At 42.2% G+C, this 19149-nt stretch overlaps 1 protein-coding gene across 3 annotated transcripts in view; it reads right to left on the reverse strand.

Moving 5' to 3' along the window:
- HACE1 (HECT domain and ankyrin repeat containing E3 ubiquitin protein ligase 1) overlaps positions 1 to 10419 on the reverse strand; it is a 36919-nt gene extending 26500 nt beyond the window's left edge. Inside the window, exons 1-8 of one of the 3 annotated variants that reach the window (XM_080998801.1) lie at positions 10182 to 10419; positions 8948 to 9002; positions 8063 to 8152; positions 6860 to 6964; positions 5326 to 5401; positions 3726 to 3857; positions 2471 to 2553; positions 1057 to 1153 (exon numbers count right to left, since the gene is read on the reverse strand). In XM_080998801.1, coding sequence (XP_080854927.1) covers positions 1057 to 1153; positions 2471 to 2553; positions 3726 to 3857; positions 5326 to 5401; positions 6860 to 6964; positions 8063 to 8152; positions 8948 to 9002; positions 10182 to 10257 — 714 coding nt within the window. In that variant the 5' untranslated portion in view covers positions 10258 to 10419. The remainder of the gene's footprint in view (positions 1 to 1056; positions 1154 to 2470; positions 2554 to 3725; positions 3858 to 5325; positions 5402 to 6859; positions 6965 to 8062; positions 8153 to 8947; positions 9003 to 10181) is intronic. The other 2 variants (XM_080998802.1, XM_080998803.1) reach the window with 2 other exon arrangements.
- Between the last annotated feature and the right edge of the window lie 8730 nt (positions 10420 to 19149).

The raw sequence follows: 19149 nt of genomic DNA on the forward strand, positions 1-19149 counted from the left end.
GAGATACGGCAGGTGATGTCTATGTTTTCTACACATGCTAAAAACATGCTTGTTGATCCAGGCATTTGCCAACTAGAGGATACTGAAGATTTTGTTTTATTGTGATTACTATTGCGATTGTCCTAAGATTTTACATGATTTTATTGATTATGCTACTTCTTAATTGTGCTATAAAGTCGTACCTTGGTTTTCAAACAGCTTAGTTCTAGAACGTTTTGGCTCCCGAATGCCACAAACCCAGAAGTGACTGTTCCGGTTTGTGAACTAATTTTGCAGGCCATGCTTTGATTTCCAAATGTTTTGGAAGTCGAACGGACTTCTGGAACGGATTCTGTTCCGACTTCCAAGGTACGACTGTACACCACTTTGGATACTGTGTATATGTAAAGCAGTATAAATGCCTTAAAATAATAAAAAGCTTAATTAATATAAAATGTTGGACTTAAAACTCCAGTGTGGCATTTTTTAATGAATACATTAATGGCTGAATTCAGCATTGGTGGGGGGGACCTAATTTCCATGTAATCATTTATTTCATTGACTAGGATTAGATGAAATATCATTCAAGGCAGAACTCTGCACACAATTACTCCCGGCGTTCAGATTTGAGTTCTAAGAGTTACTTCATAAGAATTTAACATCTGCTTAGATTCAGTAATATCACAGGCACTGCACAGAACACAGAAGCCTCTAACTGGAGGCATATAATCTAATTAGGGCTTTGTATATTAGGATGTGGAACTGACACACGATGCACAAGTGACTCATGAATCCTCTTTCCATGTTTCCAGACCCAAACTAATACATGGAGGGCAAGTCATGCATCTCCCTGTGGTACACTGAATACGCTCCTCTTGCATCAGAAACCTACACATTCTGCTTGGGCAAAGGGGAAAGCAGAGAAGAGACATAATTTTTACCGTTGCACAGAAACAGGAAACAACAGCCACTTACAACACTACCCTCCAACACCACCCTCCAACTAACAGGAAAAGGTTACAATGGCACTTAACAGTAGTTTTAAGCAAGATATGTAAACCTGAAGCAAATTTGTACCTGTACACAGAGATCAAGTGGTGTGACCCCATTTTTGTCTGGCAAATATTTGGCTCCTCTCAGCAAAAGGATCTGTGCAGTGTCTCTTTGGCCGTGGCTAAATAAATCATAAAGAAGTTATAAGATTCATTCAGTCCATGTTCTATTAGGCTTCCTTCCTGAATCCAAGCAATATTTCAAAAATGAAAGAAGTATTAAGGGCACTTGACTGAAGGGTGTTCAAGATTTTCTAAATATAAATCAGAAGCAGCAAGGGAATTGTTTGGATCAGCAAACAGAAGCAAGGTGTTTATAAATTCTGTCTAGCTTTCAAATATAAATGGTACTTACAACCAAAAGGAGGGGGAAATAAACATTTTAAAAAGAAGAAAACATAAGACTTCAAGAAGTCCTAGATATGATTTTCTTGGGATGTTTAAACCTTGGACTTAGGGAAAGAAGATCCCATATCCCACCCTGCACCCCCTAAGAAGTTTAATGCATTTGATGAGAATACACTGAAAAACACTGAGTGAGTGCTGATTCAATGTTTATAATATTTATAAATTCTCAGTTCAGTGTAATGGTCTACATCAGGAGTAAGCAAACTTTTTCAACAGGGGGCTGGTCCACTGTCCCTCAAACCTTGTGAGGGGCCAGACTATATTTTCGGGGGGGGATGATGCAAGAGCACCATGAGCCCCAGTGGCTGCGTACCTGTGTCTTGCAGGGGCTGGCAGCGGGGGCAGGAAGATGAGCGGCTTGCGAAAGGGCTCCGGAGAGGAGCTGCTTAAAATGGCAGCCGCTTGAGCGCTGCTGCTGCTGGCACCAACAAAGCCCAGCCCCCTTCCTCCTCTAGGCAGGACAGAGAGAAGCCGGGAGGAGGGAGGGAGGAGGCGCCGGCATGTGAGGGAGAAGGAGGGAGAGGGAAAGAATGTGTGCGCTGGTGATCCCTGGACCGTCCATGGGCCGGATCCAGAAGGCATTTGGGCCTGATCCGGCCTGCAGACCTTAGTTTGCCTACCCATGGTCTACATCACACTTTGATTATGGCATTAAATAAAAAATTAAGCTCCAGCCAAGAAGAACCATAGTTCAGTTAACTCAGTGGCAGAGCACCTGGTTGGCATGCACAAGGTCCCAGCAGCAAACCCTGGCATCTCCATTTGAAAGAACCTCTGTTAGCAAGGCCAGGAATGACCTCTGCATCAGTCAGAGCATCCACTACCAAGCTGTGTGTGCCACAAGCCTGATTCAGTACCATGCAAGATTAACAGGTTCAAGAAAGCCAAGAGAGTGATTAATACAAGGTTATTCAGTGATCCTCGTGGTGCAAAACAGATTTTGCAAACCTAAAGCAACATTCCCCTGATTTCCTCAAATATTATGAACTTCCAACATTTAATAAAGTAATTTTAAAACAAACAAACCATACCTGCAAGCAAAGTAGAGTGGAGTTGCTCCCGAAACGTTGGGCCTGTTGATATCTGCACCACTATCCAGAAGACATTGAACTGTCTTTTGGGAAGGAAAAAAAACCTGAATGAAGTTAATCTACAAATATGCACAACTGAACTGCATTCCTATCCCATTTATTTAGGATTAGGGGAATTCACTACAACTTACTTCCAAGTATACACATCTAGGATTGTACTGTTACTTCTTTAAGTTACCCCCCCCCCAAAAAAGCAGAAAATATATCATTTACAGCGGCATATTTTTAAAAAAACTAGTTAAGCTTACAGATTTACCGTATTTTTCGCCCCATAGGGGAAATGTGTGAAGGGGAAATGTGTGTGCGTCTTATGGGGCGAATGCAGGCTTTCACTGAAGCCTGGAGGGCGAGAGGCATAGGTGCGCACCGACCCATCTCGCTCTCCAGGCTTCAGGAAGCTATCCGCAAGCCTCGCGCACCCGGCGGGAGGTCCCACCGGGCGCGCAAGGCTTGCGGGTGGCAGCCTGCAGCCCGAAGCACGGGGCGCGCTGCGGAGCACGCCCCGTGCTTCCGGCAGATGTCCGCAAGCCTGGCGCGCCCGGCGGAAGGTCCCGCCGGGCTCTCAAGGCTTGCAGGCAGCAGCCTGTTCTGGGGGCTGGGGTCGGGGGAAGCTCGGGCTTCCCCTGCCCCAGCCCCGCGCCTGGGGGGGAAATAATATTTTTTTCTTTATTTCCCCCCCAAAAAATCTAGGTGCGTCCTATGGGGCGAAAAATACGGTAATTTCTCTACCACCTACATTTTCAAGTTTAACAGCAGAGATTTATTATTCACTAATTTCAAGGGGACCAATTCTGAATTAACAACTGAATTTCACCCAACTGAATTTGGGCCCTTGTAGAATACGTCATTAAGTATGTGTATAAATCTAGTTTCCAACCGAAGCCTATTAAAATCAACTATGTATTCCTAATTATTAGACTGGTCCCAATTAATTAACTTTTGTAAAAAGCATTCATGAAACAACAATGCAGAAAAATATGTCATCTCCTAAGTAACTCATTAGCCTACTACGGAACCAGCTGCACTATAAAGCCGTTTCTAAGCAGAAGCGAAAGAACTACAAGAACAAGCAATTCCTTAGGAGTACCATCAGCTGAGAGTCCAAAAACTTGATGTTTCCTGTTAATGGGCCTCTTTGCCACAAAATACTTACATTGCAAGCCCTTAAAATTGTAAGTTTTGCTCATCAGCCTACCGTCTTGTGGCCATTTTGGCAAGCCACGTGAAGCGCTGTCTGCCCCATCGCATCTTCAACATCTACATTGGTAACATGTTGTACAAGATCGTGAAGCAATTCTGTCCGCCCATTCACAGCAAGCCAATGGATCTGGATACGAAAAACAAAACAAAACACCAACCAGGGAGAGAAATACATTCAGCAAGTAAATTCAAGAAATCTAAATAATGAAATTTGAGGGAAAGGGAAATATTAGTATTAATGTTATTTGTAATCCTATAAAAGGGATTTAGGTGCCAATCAATGGCTTAATATTCATGAGTATTGAATAAACAAGCACTCTTAATAACTTGAAATTTCCAACAGTGCATGAAAGAGGGACTCACAGAAACCTGCAGCAGGCAAGGAACGCATTTTCCTCTTCCTTTAGGAAAACGAATATACTAGAAACACAGGACATCCAGATTCCAACATGAGTGCAGAGGGTTGCAATCTAAGACATACCCTATGAAAAAGGGGATGCTCCAGGAACACTACAGGGTTTCCCCCTCCCAATTACCTTAAACTTATATCCCACCTTTCTCCAAACCTGCTGTACATGGTATTCTCTACACAAGCACAATATTTCATGAACACAACAGTAACATGAGTTAAGTTAGACTGGCACAGTGACTAGCCTAAGATCACTGGCCTAGTGAGCTTCAAGTGAGCTTCTCCCAAGTCCAACACTCTAACCAGTATGCCACACTGGCTCTTTGAACTCCCATACTCACATTGCAAACTCTTTTCATCTAGAACGAACAGCAAGAGTTTAATGACATCCAACTTCTGCATTTGCCCTTGTCTGTCTTTATACAGAGTCCTTGCCAGGTAAAGCTGTACATCTACCTAGCCCAGCTGTTCCAACAATGCTTGCCACCCCACCCAAGGAAACTAACATTCAACAGCATGCCTATTCTATTCCTTTGTTGTTGTTGTTTAGTCGTTTAGTCGTGTCCGACTCTTCGTGACCCCATGGACCAGAGCACGCCAGGCCCTCCTGTCTTCCACTGCCTCCCAGTTTGGTCAAACTCATGCTGGTAGCTTTGAGAACACTGTCCATCCATCTCGTCCTCTGTCGTCCCCTTCTCCTTGTGCCCTCAATCTTTCCCAACATCAGGGTCTTTTCCGGGGAGTCTTCTCATGAGGTGGCCAAAGTACTGGAGCTTCAGGATGTGTCCTTCCAGTGAGCACTCAGGGCTGATTTCCTGCAGAATGGATAGGATTGATCTTCTTGCAGTCCATGGGACTCTCAGGAGTCTCCTCCAGCACCATATTTCAAAAGCATCAATTCTTCGGCGATCAGCCTTCTTTTTAAGCTGCATTTTTTAATAGTACAACCCGGCGCACATGAACATATTTTACAGATTAAACAGCAATTCAGCATCACCAGCCAGAAATACAATTTTCAGAACACAAGATGTATTATTTCCATTAACTACCAAGGACTGTAAGTACAGCTCATTACATTTCTTGATTATCGGAAGAAGGTCAAGCAGCGAAATAAGCAAGTTTAGGGATGATCATAGAATGGCAATATTTAAGTGAAGGGTAACAGGAACAAAATTGCACAACTTACTGCTGTCAGGCCCTCATTATTACAAATGTTGACATCAGCGCTGTACTCTAGCAGCTTGCTCATACATTTCTTCTGGCTGTGCAGAAAACAAATTACATATTGGCCACAAGCCCAATAAAACAAGACTTCCTCAGCTTCCTCCCTAGTTTCTTACGGCTGGAAATTTATTGCACATGGCATGATTAGCAAGTGTCCCCGTAAAATGCAAATTACATATTCTGCAAGCTAGAAATTCCACAGGGTGGTCTGTGTACCTGGAGACCTGACTTTCATTATTCTTTTCATTTTTAAAAAAATACACAAACTGAACTTATGTTGTTAATTAAATGTATATCAGGGCAGAAGATAACTAGAGCATAAACAACTAAGACCAGGCTCTCCTGGTCCAAACAGCCAACCATAGCTGGGGATAAGCACTCGTAGCCACAAAAGCCACTTGTGACTCCACTTGGTACCCAGGGATACATCCTGACTACAAACCTGTTCCTAGGGGGAGTGCAACCCCTTTCACGACAGGACGTGTACCTAATTTGCAGACATGGAAACAACCACCCATAGCACCGCCATCACCCACAGTTTAAAAGGCCCCTATCCAGCCCATCACTGTTTCCAGATACTGGTCCTACACCTTCACAGCCTCTCATGATTCCAATGCAAAGAGCATCAGCATGCTCATGGCACCATGCTCCAAATCATTGGATGAGTTCCCAGTAGTTTCATCTAGATGTTGAATAGCACAGAGACAAAATGGACCCTTGCAGGACCCCACAGCTCAAAAGCCCTGGAGCCAAGCAACAATCTTGCACCACTACTCTCTGGCAGCAAACATTCAGGTAGGAGAGGAACCATAATGTTGTGTCTCCAGCTCCCACCCACCTGAGCTGTTCCAGAAGGACACCATTGTCAATTGAACCAAAAGTTGCTGAAAGGTCAAGGAGAACCAATAGCAGCACACTCCCCCAACAAGGTCACCAGTCAGGCAACCAAGGCTATTTCAGTGCCAAAACAGGGCCTGAAACCAGACTGGAATGGATGGATCTGTGTGTGGGATGGGAGAGAGAGATGTAGAATTACAGATCCACCATGCAAATGAACTCAGTGCAATCATATGCATCTGTACTCAGAAGAAAGCCTCAGCGAAGTTAGCAGGTTTTACACCCAGGTAAGTGTACATAAATTTACAGCCTTAGTGTATGAATCAGATTTCAACCACTACTTAATTTTCAAGCTTCATTCAAAAGCCAATACACCCAAGTTTCTAGTTTTGAAGAAAAATGAGAGGGATGGGGTTGTATCCAATGCTTTGCTTCCATTTGCACAACAGACTTTTGTGTGTGCAATAGAACTTACATCAGTAACACTGAGCTTTTTTTAAAAAAATGCTACCCCCCCCCCCAATTCAGTCTGAGAAGCAATGAAACAAATGTGGCTTCTGCTTGGCTACAGAGCTTCTGTAGGACAGAAGAACTACTATTATTGAAAGACTATTCAATTTAGGAATAAAAAGCTAAATGTAGAAAGCTGCACCTCTTACCCATTTCTAGCAGCCAAATGAAGTGACGTGCACCCTGAAATGTCTTGATAGTTAGGGTTTGCACCTTTCTTTAACAGCAGAACTAGGCATTCAACTGATCCACAGCTGTGGAAAGAGGTTAGAAAGGTTTTAACAAAAGGTTAAAGCAGCTTGGCTAGAAAAAGACAACTTCCATTACAAACAGCATAATGACAATGGATCAAATCAAAGTTTGAATACTTTGAATTAACAGGCAGCTAAGAGTGCATCAGCCAATGGGCCTTTTATTTTACTGTACTACAACCAATCCCTATTTCCCAGTGGCATTTAGTGAAAAGATCTGAATTTGTTAAAGAAGTTAGTGTTTCTTTAAAGTATTATGTAAAGCAGAATCAATGTTAACCTGTGGCCCTGCCAAGGTTAAACTACAATTCCCATCTACCCCAGTCAGTATGGCCAATTGTGAGGGATGATGGGAATTATAGCTCAACTCCCATAATCTCTAATCAATGACCATAGTCCGAAACTGTCTGGAGAGCACCAAGTTGGGGAAAACTAATCTATATAGTGGAAAAAATGAACCACACACTGTAGCCTCCAACTTAAAGGTAAAGGGACCCTGGCTGTTAGGTCCAGTCAAGGACAACTCTGGTGTTGTGGCGCTCATCTTGCTTTACTGGCCGAGGGAGCCGGCATACAGTTTCCGGGTCATGTGGCCAGCATGACTAAGCCGCTTTTGGCAAACCAGAGCAGCGCACGGAAACGTCGTTTACCTTCCCGCCGGAGCAGTACCTATTTATCTACTTGCACACTGACGTGCTTTCGAACTGCTAGGTTGGCAGGAGCAGGGACCAGGCAATGGGAGCTCACCCCATCGCGGGAATTCGAACTGCTGACCTTCTGACTGGCAAGCCCTAGGCTCTGTGGTTTTAGGGATTAGACAAATCCATGGACAGTAACACCATCTATAGCTACTAGGAATGATAGCTGGATTAGTCCTGAATACCAGCTGCTGGGATCACAAAGTGCTGTACTAGATAAGCATTTGTTATGGCAACAACAGGGTTCTTTCTTATGTTTTATATGCACCATTACTGCCAAGCACATTCAACATGACAGGCAAAAATAGTAATAAACTGAAAGCAAGAAACAGCAACCTAGAAAACTAATGTAAATCTGCCTTTTACACTGTAACATTCACCGGGCTTTGGAAAGTTGGCTTACTTAGCTGCAATATGAAGCAAGCTCCTCTTCACACGTCCAAATGCATAATTGACATCAAACTTCGAATTTGACAGCAACTCTGAAACAGATCTAAAGCAAAAAGTTCATTTTATTTAGCAAAAAATCTGTGTTTTCAACTACTCGTAATAGCGGGCAGATGTCTGCTGTGTGTGCCACTTCACTGAAGAAGAAAACAGAAACTCCAACCTACTACACAATATAAACACAGGTACCCAGCCAAATTCAAATAGCTTCAGTGGAAATACTTCAAGAGAATTTATGCTCCCATAGTTGCACATAGAAATTAGGTAAATTAACTTCCTAAAAAGAAAATAATCTATTTTCATGTCACTATTGAATGCATTACCTGTTAAGCCTCTGAAGTTTAAACATCAATCCTAAAAAAGGTGAGTCAATTTGTACAACATAAGTATTCACTAGAAAATTATTATTTCTAATTTAATTTCCTCTTTCTTCTTCAATTTCTTTCTTATCCCTCAAATTGAATAGGTACTTATTATTTGGAAATGAGTTCGAATCATCCTTGTGTAAACTGTATCCTGTACTAGGGAATTGGGCAAGGGCTATACACTGACCCCATGTGTATAGTTACTAAGAAAGAATTGCTCTGCTTTGGGAGAAATATCACTAGAGAAACACAGTTGATTTAACATGTGTGTTTCTTCCAAACTCAGTTGGCCAAAAAGCCTTTCATCCAGCTTGTTTAAGCTTGCTCATGAAAAACAATAAGTTTCAGGCCTGGTACTATTAGGGCAAAAAAAACCTGACCTGATTTCAAAATGAAACAAATGTGTGTGTATATATATACCACACTATTAAAAAACGTTGCTACTGTAGATCCACTGTTTAGATATGAAGACTCACCTATGTTGGTCAGCCATTACCATTGGCATTAAAGTGTAAACAGCAGTTTCGTTATCTGTGTAGAAATTAAATTATAATTATGTCACATATGGAGGAACAAACTTAGCAAAATATTCTACTCTTAATTCCACCTTTCACTTGCCTTCTAACATCCCATACCATTACTCAAGCTTGTAACTCATAGAACACATCAGCAAGATTTTTGTCAACAGTCATACTATTTAATATTGATTACTAGAAGAAACCCAGACTGCATCCTTACATACACCTATTCCCTGCATGCCCTGGAAAACAGTTGCTCACAGTTGCTAGGATGACGCTTATACTTTGTAGGCAGATTAGGAAGCCCTTTAACAACACTGTTTCCCAGTAGCATTAATAAAACACATTTTCATTAGGCTACTGAAATGAAGAAAACAAACTAGGGTTGGAATTTATGTGAAAGGACTAAACTCAGTCACATTCTGATACGGAAAGAAAATTCCTAGGTTCAGAATATGCTCAGAGGCACTCTGTTCTTTATGTAGAACTGCTTGTCTTCTGCGCCTAACTCTGTTTTGTAGGTCCTGGGTTTTTAGTACAAAAACAAACCAAGCAGATCTGGCATGCCTGAAGTCTATCCACTCTCGTCTGAAAAAACAGCAACGACTGGACCCAAAAACCTTATTGTATATACCACACATGTGCCACTAGCCCTACTTCACACATCCCAGCGCTGAAACCTGGCACCAGAAACACATCCCCTGTTGAAACCCTGATTCTTGGAGCGACACTCCGGCGGCTCTCGAAGAGGAAACCATCTGGGAACAGATCCATCTCACGCGCGCGCACACACACACGCTTCCAGCTTTGCTCTGGGCTCGCTCTCAAGAGATCGCCACCGGCTGGAACCCGGGAACAGTCGCCAGAGCGCCTCTGAGCACGCACAGAGTGCATCCCCCTCCTAAAGAAGCAACGCCGGCGAGAGTAGGCTCCCTACACACCCGGGATTAGGAGGAAAGGGCTCCGAGGCTGGAGGCCACAACTTTTGCCCCGTAAAGCCGCGAGGCTCCTGGACTGTGGAAGTGTCCCCTCGTCCTTTCTCTTCTCTCCAGGGGATGCTTCCTCCTATCCAAGCTGCCAGTCCTCATCGAGGTCACTGCTCGCTGCCTTCCACCCAGCGCCCGCCCTCGGCTTGTTCCCCGCTCCCCGGCCTCCGCCAAGCCCCCCTTCCCTGCCGTCCCCCTCCGCTCACCTTCGGGTAGCTCGACGGTGCGGGCGCGGCGCAGGGACCTGGTGAGGCGGTTGAGCTGCTCCATGGCTCTCTCCATCCTCGGACAGGAGGGCGAGGAGGAGACGCCGACGCCGCCTGGCCGCCCGCTGCCCGCTGCCCGCCGGCAACTGCGGACTTTCCCAGCTCAGACTCAGCCCATCGCCCCAGCGGCGGGGCCGCACCCGGTCCGGGTCCCGCTCCTGGAACCGTGGGGATGAATCGCTTCCTCTTCAGCACGCATGCGCCAATCTCCCGAAGCAGGCCACAGAGCGAAGGGGGAAACGGACATGAAGCGCCGCGGGAAGCGCGCATGCTCAGACGGGAGACGACGCTCGGCGGAAGCTTCTGCCCTTCGCTTGCCAATACTTTCTGAGTTTGATTTTTATTGCGCTGTCGTATTGACTGCCTCAACACACTGCCCCTCACCACCGCTGCCCGGCCCCGCAATTGCACCATTCTGAAGGCACTTCTTCCTTATTTTAACCTCTATATACTGGTTTTCAGGTCATAGCTGTCAACGTTTCCCTTTTTTTTTAAGGGAAATCCCCTTATTTCGAATAGGATTCCTCGCAAGAAAAGGGAAAAAGTTGACAACTATGTTTCAGGTATATGATGGAGGAGTTTACAAAATGCCCAGACTCTACAGTATCCTTAAAGAACAATGAAATGCAACAGAAAACTATTTTTGGGTTGAAAAGTATTTTATCAGCACAATCCTATTACAGTACACGTCTACTCAGAGAGTAAGGGGCTTTATATTGCAAACGGGTCCGAATGTGTGTGCGGGGGCGATTGGAATATTAACTTGCATACATGGACGTACCCAGGACTTTTGTGGGGGGAGGGGCAGAACCGACGTGATTGGTCTCAGTTAGTTGAGTATTTCTATTGTTTTACTTGATGGGGGGCGCAGTTCCCCATTGGCCAAGCCCATGCTTCCATACATTGGGGGGGGCGGCGGGTTGTTTCAGTCTTGTTATTCTTCCACTGTTTTGCGACTCACAACAGTGGTCGGGACTTGACAAGATAGATAGATAGATAGATAGATAGATAGATAGATAGATAGATAGATAGTCCTTCCCCTGGATTACTCCTCCACCCTTCTGTTTCACATTCTTGGTACTGTACTGTATTTCAACAGTTATTTCTAAAAATATATACCATCATCATTGATATTCATTAGGGTGTGCACTCAGGGATTTTTTCTTTTAAAATGGTTGAATGCATGATCAAAGAGGGCATTTTTTTATATTAATCAAACAAAGCTTAATTTTTTTAATTAACTACTTGATACGGAAGGGGGGCATGTCTTCTTCACCTTCTTCTTCGCTACAATATATCCATTTATTTTCAATTGTCGATGTCAAAAGGGACTAAAATCTATAAAATTCATAGAAAATCAACGTGCCAATTTGCTCAATTTCTCTAGGACTGCATGACACCTCCCCTGTCCTCCATAATCCCTCAAGCAAGGTGTCAAGACCCTAATCCTGTCAAATCGCTCTGCCAAGCCTTTCCTCTGGGCAATGCCAGGTGGCAGACTATGCATACATGGACCATTGTCTTCCCATCACCGGTACTCAGGATGTGCTTATCTGCACATATCTCCAGCTCTGCATATTCCCCCCTCCCTCCTCCATATGTTAATCCGGTGTAACCCAACCTCTTCTTAATGTATTCATGATGTAACTGGGATGTATTTTGCACTGTATTCTGGGACATGGAGGGAAGTTTCAAAAGTTCATGTCACCCCTTTCTCGCTGTTCAATCTCGCCTTGAACCTGTTGCGCAATAAACTCGGATCTTCTGCAGCTTGCTCCTGTCTCCGGCTGAGCTCATTTTCCTCCGCAGGGACCCGCGGACTTAGTCCGACAAGCTGGATGGCAGAGCAGCCTCGCACCCAGATTTTACCGTAACACTACTAAACTTTACATTAAAAATTTTTTTAAAAAAATTCCTCCACTCTTATTATTTCAGCTTGTGGCCCATGCCCCATTCAGCACCATAGACAAATGCAGGCAGAGACTGCAGATCTATTCCTTCCATTCTGCCTGTGTTTCTCTCCTATCTTCTTCCATTCTCCTCCCTTCTACATACGGTTGTGGCAGCTAAGGGAGCTGGGCTGCCACTCCATACAACATTAGGGTGTACAGTACTTGGGTTCACCTGGCACACCCTGTGCGCACACCTATAAGAATGTTTCTAAAGCAGTGGGGCTGCTCTGGAAAGATCTTTGGCATTCTCTACCCAAACATTCAGTTCTCTTCACTAGAGGGATTGGGTGGCAGGGAGTAGAAAGGGTTCTTCTAGCTTCAAGCAGAAAGCAGCTGTACATGGTACAGATAGGCTTGATCCTCCTATGGCACCCAGAAAACCTGTGCCCACTCCTTATTCTTGGAACAGGTTTGTCCATTTAAAAAAACTTTTCCTTTTCTTTATGCATTAGCAGACAATGATAAATGGACAACCATACAGGCAGTCATGCAGTTATTTTAAAACTACAAAAGCCATTGGAGAAATGCATGATTGGTTGCCAATTTTCAATTTGTTGGTATGCATGTCTTCTATTTCACTTGCAAAACCAGGAGAAAGCCAGGGTCCACCATATCGCTGAGGGATCACACTGTGAGCATCCTTTTTATATTATAGCTGCTTCATCCCAAAGTAACTGCACTGGTCACAAAAGAACAATGTAGTTCCCTGCTTTCACATAGGATAATCAAACATAGAGATGATGCTGTGGTAGATTTCCCACACCCTTTCATCCATTTCATGCTGCTATTTCTATTATCCAACCCACATGACATTTAACATTTGGGTTGAGGTTTCCTTTTTAGGACTATTTTGATTATTTCAAACATCATCATGCTTATACACTGTAATCTACTTGCCTTCATCCACATTTGTTTATTGAATTTTGAAATATATAAAAGATTGCACTGCATGTTCATGCAAGTAATTCACTGACCTTTCAATAAAGCATCCAGTACTATTGAGAATTAAATAGCAAATCCTAACCTGTACAGTCTGCTCAAAAAGAATGAACAATGTAATGTCAATACATTATATTGCCTTGCAGATAAGTTTCATAATTCAGTTCTGCTAATGGACCTAAAACTCTTTGAATAACACAAGTAGATAAGCCATTGCCATTCTAATGCAAATTCACAGTCACATCCTGATCCAAAATCTAATTATTAAGATTTTGAAGGTGCTTGCCATCTGCTAATATGTTTAAAATTTAAAAAAAAACTTTATGCCATCATAAATATTTATGATTTATTTTGACATAAGAAAATGAAGTTTGCTTAGTCCATGATATCTCATGCCACAATAAACTTGTTAGTCTTTAAGATGGTACAAGACTTGTGTCTTTACTACAACAGACCATCATGAATACCCCTCTGGAATTTGCTCGTGGTATGTCCCTTATTCGGACTTAACAGCTGCAGAAATGCACTGTAATGGATCACCCTTGCTTTATAAAAAGAAATTTTTGTTGGGGAATACTGTATTAAAAACATACACATAGCTGTGAAATTTTGAATATTTGCAAAGAAAAGAAAAAAGAAACAGAGTTCTTCTTCACTCTCTTTGAGCATCTGAATTAAGATCAGGGAGGGAAAATTTGTGGTATCTAATTTGTTACTAGAATCCAAGATCCACCAACTATAGCCCTGTTCAACAGACAAAGTAAGAATACTAAATATCAAAAATGAACTGAGGTCACAGTCCTGCCATACAGAAACTGTCTCCTAGTTACCGTGCTCCAGCTTTCTTCACTTCAGCAGTATAACACAAAACAACTGGAAATACTTGCTGACGTACTTCAGATCACACAGAAATCTACCAGAAGATCCCAATCTATCAATTTAATACCAAAGACAAAACTAACAGCTCAATCTTATATATGTCTTCTCAAAAGTAAGAATTAATTCAATGAGACTTAATCCTAGGTAAGTGGATGTAGCCTGACTTGGCAGGCTTTTGAATGTATATGAGACTGAGAGTCACTGGAAGTGAATTATTCATTATTGTTGTGGGATGGGTGAACCAAGACAAAGTGAATCTGTTTCTGCAATATTTGCATCAAAACTTACAGCAGAAACACACATTTTTTCCATGATGACTTCGCATCTATAAAAAGTCACTGTTTCAGTTTTTAAAAAAAATAAAATCCTATATTAAGCCAGTTGAAGGAGACGTATTTCATTTTATTTTAGTTTGACTTTCCAGTAGAAAAGGAACAATGAAATTACCAGAAATTGGTTCTTTTAAATGAATGAGTTTCCTCCCCTAAATTCTTTCAATGGCTGATTAAACCATGGAATTCATTGACACGACAATGTGTCAGTGCAACAATGGCCACAAACTTAGATGATCATGACTTATTTTACACACATCCACTAAGAATAAAGTTATCAGTGGCTATGAGTCATGATGGCTCTATACTACCTTACTATGCCTCTGAATAATAGTTGCTGGGAGAAAAACAACAGGGGAGAGTCATTGAACTTATGTGCAGTTGTGTGTTTGCCATAGGCAACTGGTTGACCAGTGTGGGAAACAAGATCCTGAACCATCTGGGCCTTTGATCTGATCTGGCAGGACTCTCTTGTCCATATGATCCAAATATAGAATAGCCCCTTGGTTGATACCACACCAGGTCCCAATAGCGGAAACCCAGTTCTCACTGAATACTGCCTGAACCCCATGAGGAACTGCCATTCTAATAACAAGGAGCAGAACTCCAGGCTACAGAGCTACCCCTTTAATATAGCAATTCTTCAGAGAGAAGACCACGTCTGGCCTAGGCAATAGGACTGGTATGGAGTTAGAAAGGCTATATATAGCCTGATTTTTGTTTACTGCCTGTGGGTATCACCAATCTACACAACCCACACAATCTTGTCAGACTGAAAAGTCTACAGTCTCTCTCAAATTACAGATTCATATCAGTGACTCAAATTCAAGCACTGGAAAATAATAAGACAGTGGAAGCTTTTAAAAAATATAAAATTATCCAAGTCACTGAGAGGATATCTTGCTAAGTATCTGTAAACTGATTTTATGGTGAGCTATTCTTCCATAAGCAATGTTTTGGAAGAATATTCCACCCCTTCAATTCATGGATTATCTATCGCCCTGTGGGGTGTGGGTGTGTGTGTGTGTGTGTGTGTGTGTGTGTGTATGTGGTCCAGCATTTTATGAAAACCCTTTTCAAAGGGAGGGGCATGTAAAATCTGGTGATCACTTGATATTAGCAAGAATTCTATCAATATACGTACAGTACTATGTTTGGGTACTTCTGTTGCTATCTTCTAAAGCTTCTTCATAGACATATATAAGTTAGTGGTCTTTTTATATAAACTAGATAAAAAGAATTGTTATGCAATTCTTTGTTCTTCCAGATGGGTTTCCTTCGAAATCTGCCTTTAATCTTGCTGTCAATAGTATTGACAATCTGAAAAATGCAAGTTCAGCTCTTTTTTCTTTTTGTTTAGCCCACCTAGAAATCGATTGGCCTGAAATACAATCAATGCAATTTCACTCCGAAGTCAATGGGACCTTTCTACACAATTAACAATTCATATGGACTATGTTTGTGTCAATGGATACTGCTAATTGCAGTTTGATCTGATGCATTGCAAGGCCTCAATCATCGAACCTTAAATTTGTGAAAAGCCACCCTTAAACCATGGGGGCTGTTCTAAAAATCTCTGGGTTGAGTAGTCCACCTCCGGCCTTTAGAATAACAGTACTGTGCCATGTTCTTTTCATAGTGTCAGCGGTCATAGTAAACTACTAGCCAAGGTGGCTGTTATTTTATTTTATTTACAGAATACACAGTATATGTACTCAACATACCTTAGAGATCAAGCAGCTTCTCTCGTGTCCCATTCAAATATACAAGATCTACTGAGGACTTTCTCTTCAGAACTCTGTATGTGGTACAATCAGTAAAGACTTGAAGAGCTCTCAGTGGTCACTCCCTTAAATCACAGGAGACCTTCCCACTGTAGATTCACTGTGGAAACATTGTAAGATCCACATGTTTAGACCCTTAACATTTGAGGCTTGTTACTCAGTTTGTGCTACAGATGGGAACCCTCATGCTCTCGTGCAGATTATGTGAGTAACTGTAAGTAAATTGGAACTGCTCTGCAGCGTGGCATGCAATTCAAAGCCACAAGAGCAAGTTTTTGTGCCCTCTAATCGTCAGTAACCACAGAGGCTGCTATGCCCGCTGGTGCCACAGTGTCCATAGTCTGGCTGTGAGATTTAGCCATGTGTGTTTGATTGGGAAGGATAATCTAATGGCTTGTATCCTGATCACCATGGTTCATCCAGGCCTGCCTGCTGGCTGCTAGCTGGCAAGGGTTTGGCACACTTCTCCATGACTGATGCTTTCAGCACTGTTGCCATGGTCACAAGGGGCGTGGCTGTCAGTGTTGCGATGCTCTTTGTTGGTTGATGCTTTCATTTCCCTCTCACCTTTTCCACTGAGCATAACAAAGCTACGTGGAGATTACATGGACATAAACTGTCTGCCATAAACTGATTGCCTAGAATGTCATTGACCCTGATAGATACATTAATGATTTTTGTACATTGCACCCATGTGAATTTTTGTCTATAAATAGTAATAAAACAAATAATCTAAAGTCCACTAACACAAATATTTCTCCACATATCCCATTACTAAAGTAAACACTTGCTACTTATGCCAGAAATTAAGTTCCGTCTTTGATTCATAAGGAAAAGAGGAATAATTATGGAAGCTTTATTCAGAAATCTGCCACTAGATGTCAGTGTTAATGAAGTATGTACTAGGCTGCAAATTGTTGAGTCAAACATACACAGAGGAAAAAACAGATATATATATATATATATATATATATATATATATTGCTAAATATTATATTCTACAGATACTTGGTGAGAAGAACACAAATATTTATTCCTTGCAATTAATAAGCAGGTAAGGCAGCCAGCTTCGAAGTCAGGTGCTATGCATTGGATGCATTCAGAAGGAGCTATGCTTGTGCTCGCTTCAGCAGCACATATACTAAAATTAGAAGGCGCTATGCTTCACATTTCTGCATAATTTTCTGAATCATCACATTATGCCATAGATTTGTGCAAGGTGTACATATCTCCATCATTTGCTGACCATTCTGCTTCTCATGCTCAATGGGATTTCTCAGGATGCAGAACCTTATTAATATGGGTTTTGTTCCTACAGCAATTTTACTAACAACAGTACCAACATATAATACAGGGTGTGTTTTCCCCTTATGAACAAGGGAATGATAACATCTTGCTGGGATCATCTAGGGGTGAGGAACGTTTTTAGCCTGAGGGCCACATTCATTCATAGGTGACATTCCAGAGGCAACATGTCCATTGATGGGCCAGAGGCAACAGTGACTGGAGCCATGGATTGGATTCTTACATGCCTCACTGAACTCAGTAAACTGGACATAGGATCTTGTTTATTACGTTCTGTCTTATGAAACATCTGAAATCATATATGAGAAAACAGGAAAACTATAGACCTCTTACGTTTATAAAACTCTAGCCTAGTTCTCACATGAGCAGTAAACCTGAGTCTGAGCTTCTGCATCACTTCCAACTGCAGGAAAGTAGCTCAGTTGGTAGAGCATGAGATTCTTAATCTTGGGGTCTTGGGTTCGAGCCCCACATTGGGCAAAAAGATTCTGGCATTACAGGGGGTTGGACTAGGTGACCCTCATGATCCATTCCAGCCTAACAATTCTGATCCTGTGAAAGGACTTGCATAACTAAATGCTTCTCTTAGATAAACAACCCCACTAAGGCTTGTAGGCAACACAAGAACAATTTATAACCAAGTTTTCTACCTCGAGTACATTTTTTGCATGAAGAAATAAACATATGAACCACATTAATTCTGAAATTGCACAGCCTAGGGACAGGTTTATCACCTCAATAAAAAACTAGGTCTTTGTGACTGCTTATAGCATGCTGTTGCAAGTTACTTTCTACTTATGCGTGAATCATGTCTTCCTGTTCTGCTCCTTGTTTGTGGTTTGCACAGCTACAGTATAGATAACTAGCTCATACTCCAATGCAGAAACCTCTGTGAACAGCTTCAGTGCTCATTACTAAGGAGATATAAAAGAGCTACAGTTGCTGAGGGGTGGATTAGCACTGAATATCCAATAATAGCTTGCGCGGCTGTTTAAGGTGAGAGTTTTGCCTTGGAGAAACGGGATTATGTTTACAACAGAAGTGAAATAAATAACAACTAGGTCTTTGTACCTTTTATGTGAAGCAATAATAGTAATCCCAGGCTAGTTCATTTATTATAGGTGTACCCAATGTGTAGACAATGGATAACTTTAAAGGATGCAATATTTTACACGATTAGGTGCCAGTTTATATATTTATTGCTAATATGGGCTAAGCTTTTGCTGGTGGTGTGTGCGTGTTGCCTATTTGTGACTTTTCCCCTTTAAAAAGAACCATCTGTACATGAAAACAGACATATTTGAATAAAGAGGTCATCTGATCTAGAGCTATTCAGGCAACTGTTATATATACGAAACACAGGGTGGTTGTTGTTATATATATGAAACAGTGTGGTTACTGCAAATGTTTAAAGGTGAGCTAATCTTTTTCTTATTGCTCATCTTGTAATCTTTCTGCATACCATGGGCATAAAGGTAAAAGATAAAGGGACCCCTGACCATTAGGTCCAGTCGTGACCGACTCTGGGGTTGCGGCGCTCATCTTGCTTTATTAGCCAAGGGAGCCAGCATTCAGCTTCCGGGTCATGTGGCCAGCATGACTAAGCCACTTCTGGCGAACCAGAGCAGCGCACGGAAACGCCGTTTACCTTCCTGCCGGAGCGATAGCTATTTATCTACTTGCACTTTGATGTGCTTTCGAATTGCTAGGTTGGCAG

The sequence above is a fragment of the Podarcis pityusensis genome (genome assembly GCF_964106645.2).
Source record: "Podarcis pityusensis genome assembly, chromosome: 3".
Classification (NCBI taxonomy): Eukaryota; Metazoa; Chordata; class Lepidosauria; order Squamata; family Lacertidae; genus Podarcis; species Podarcis pityusensis.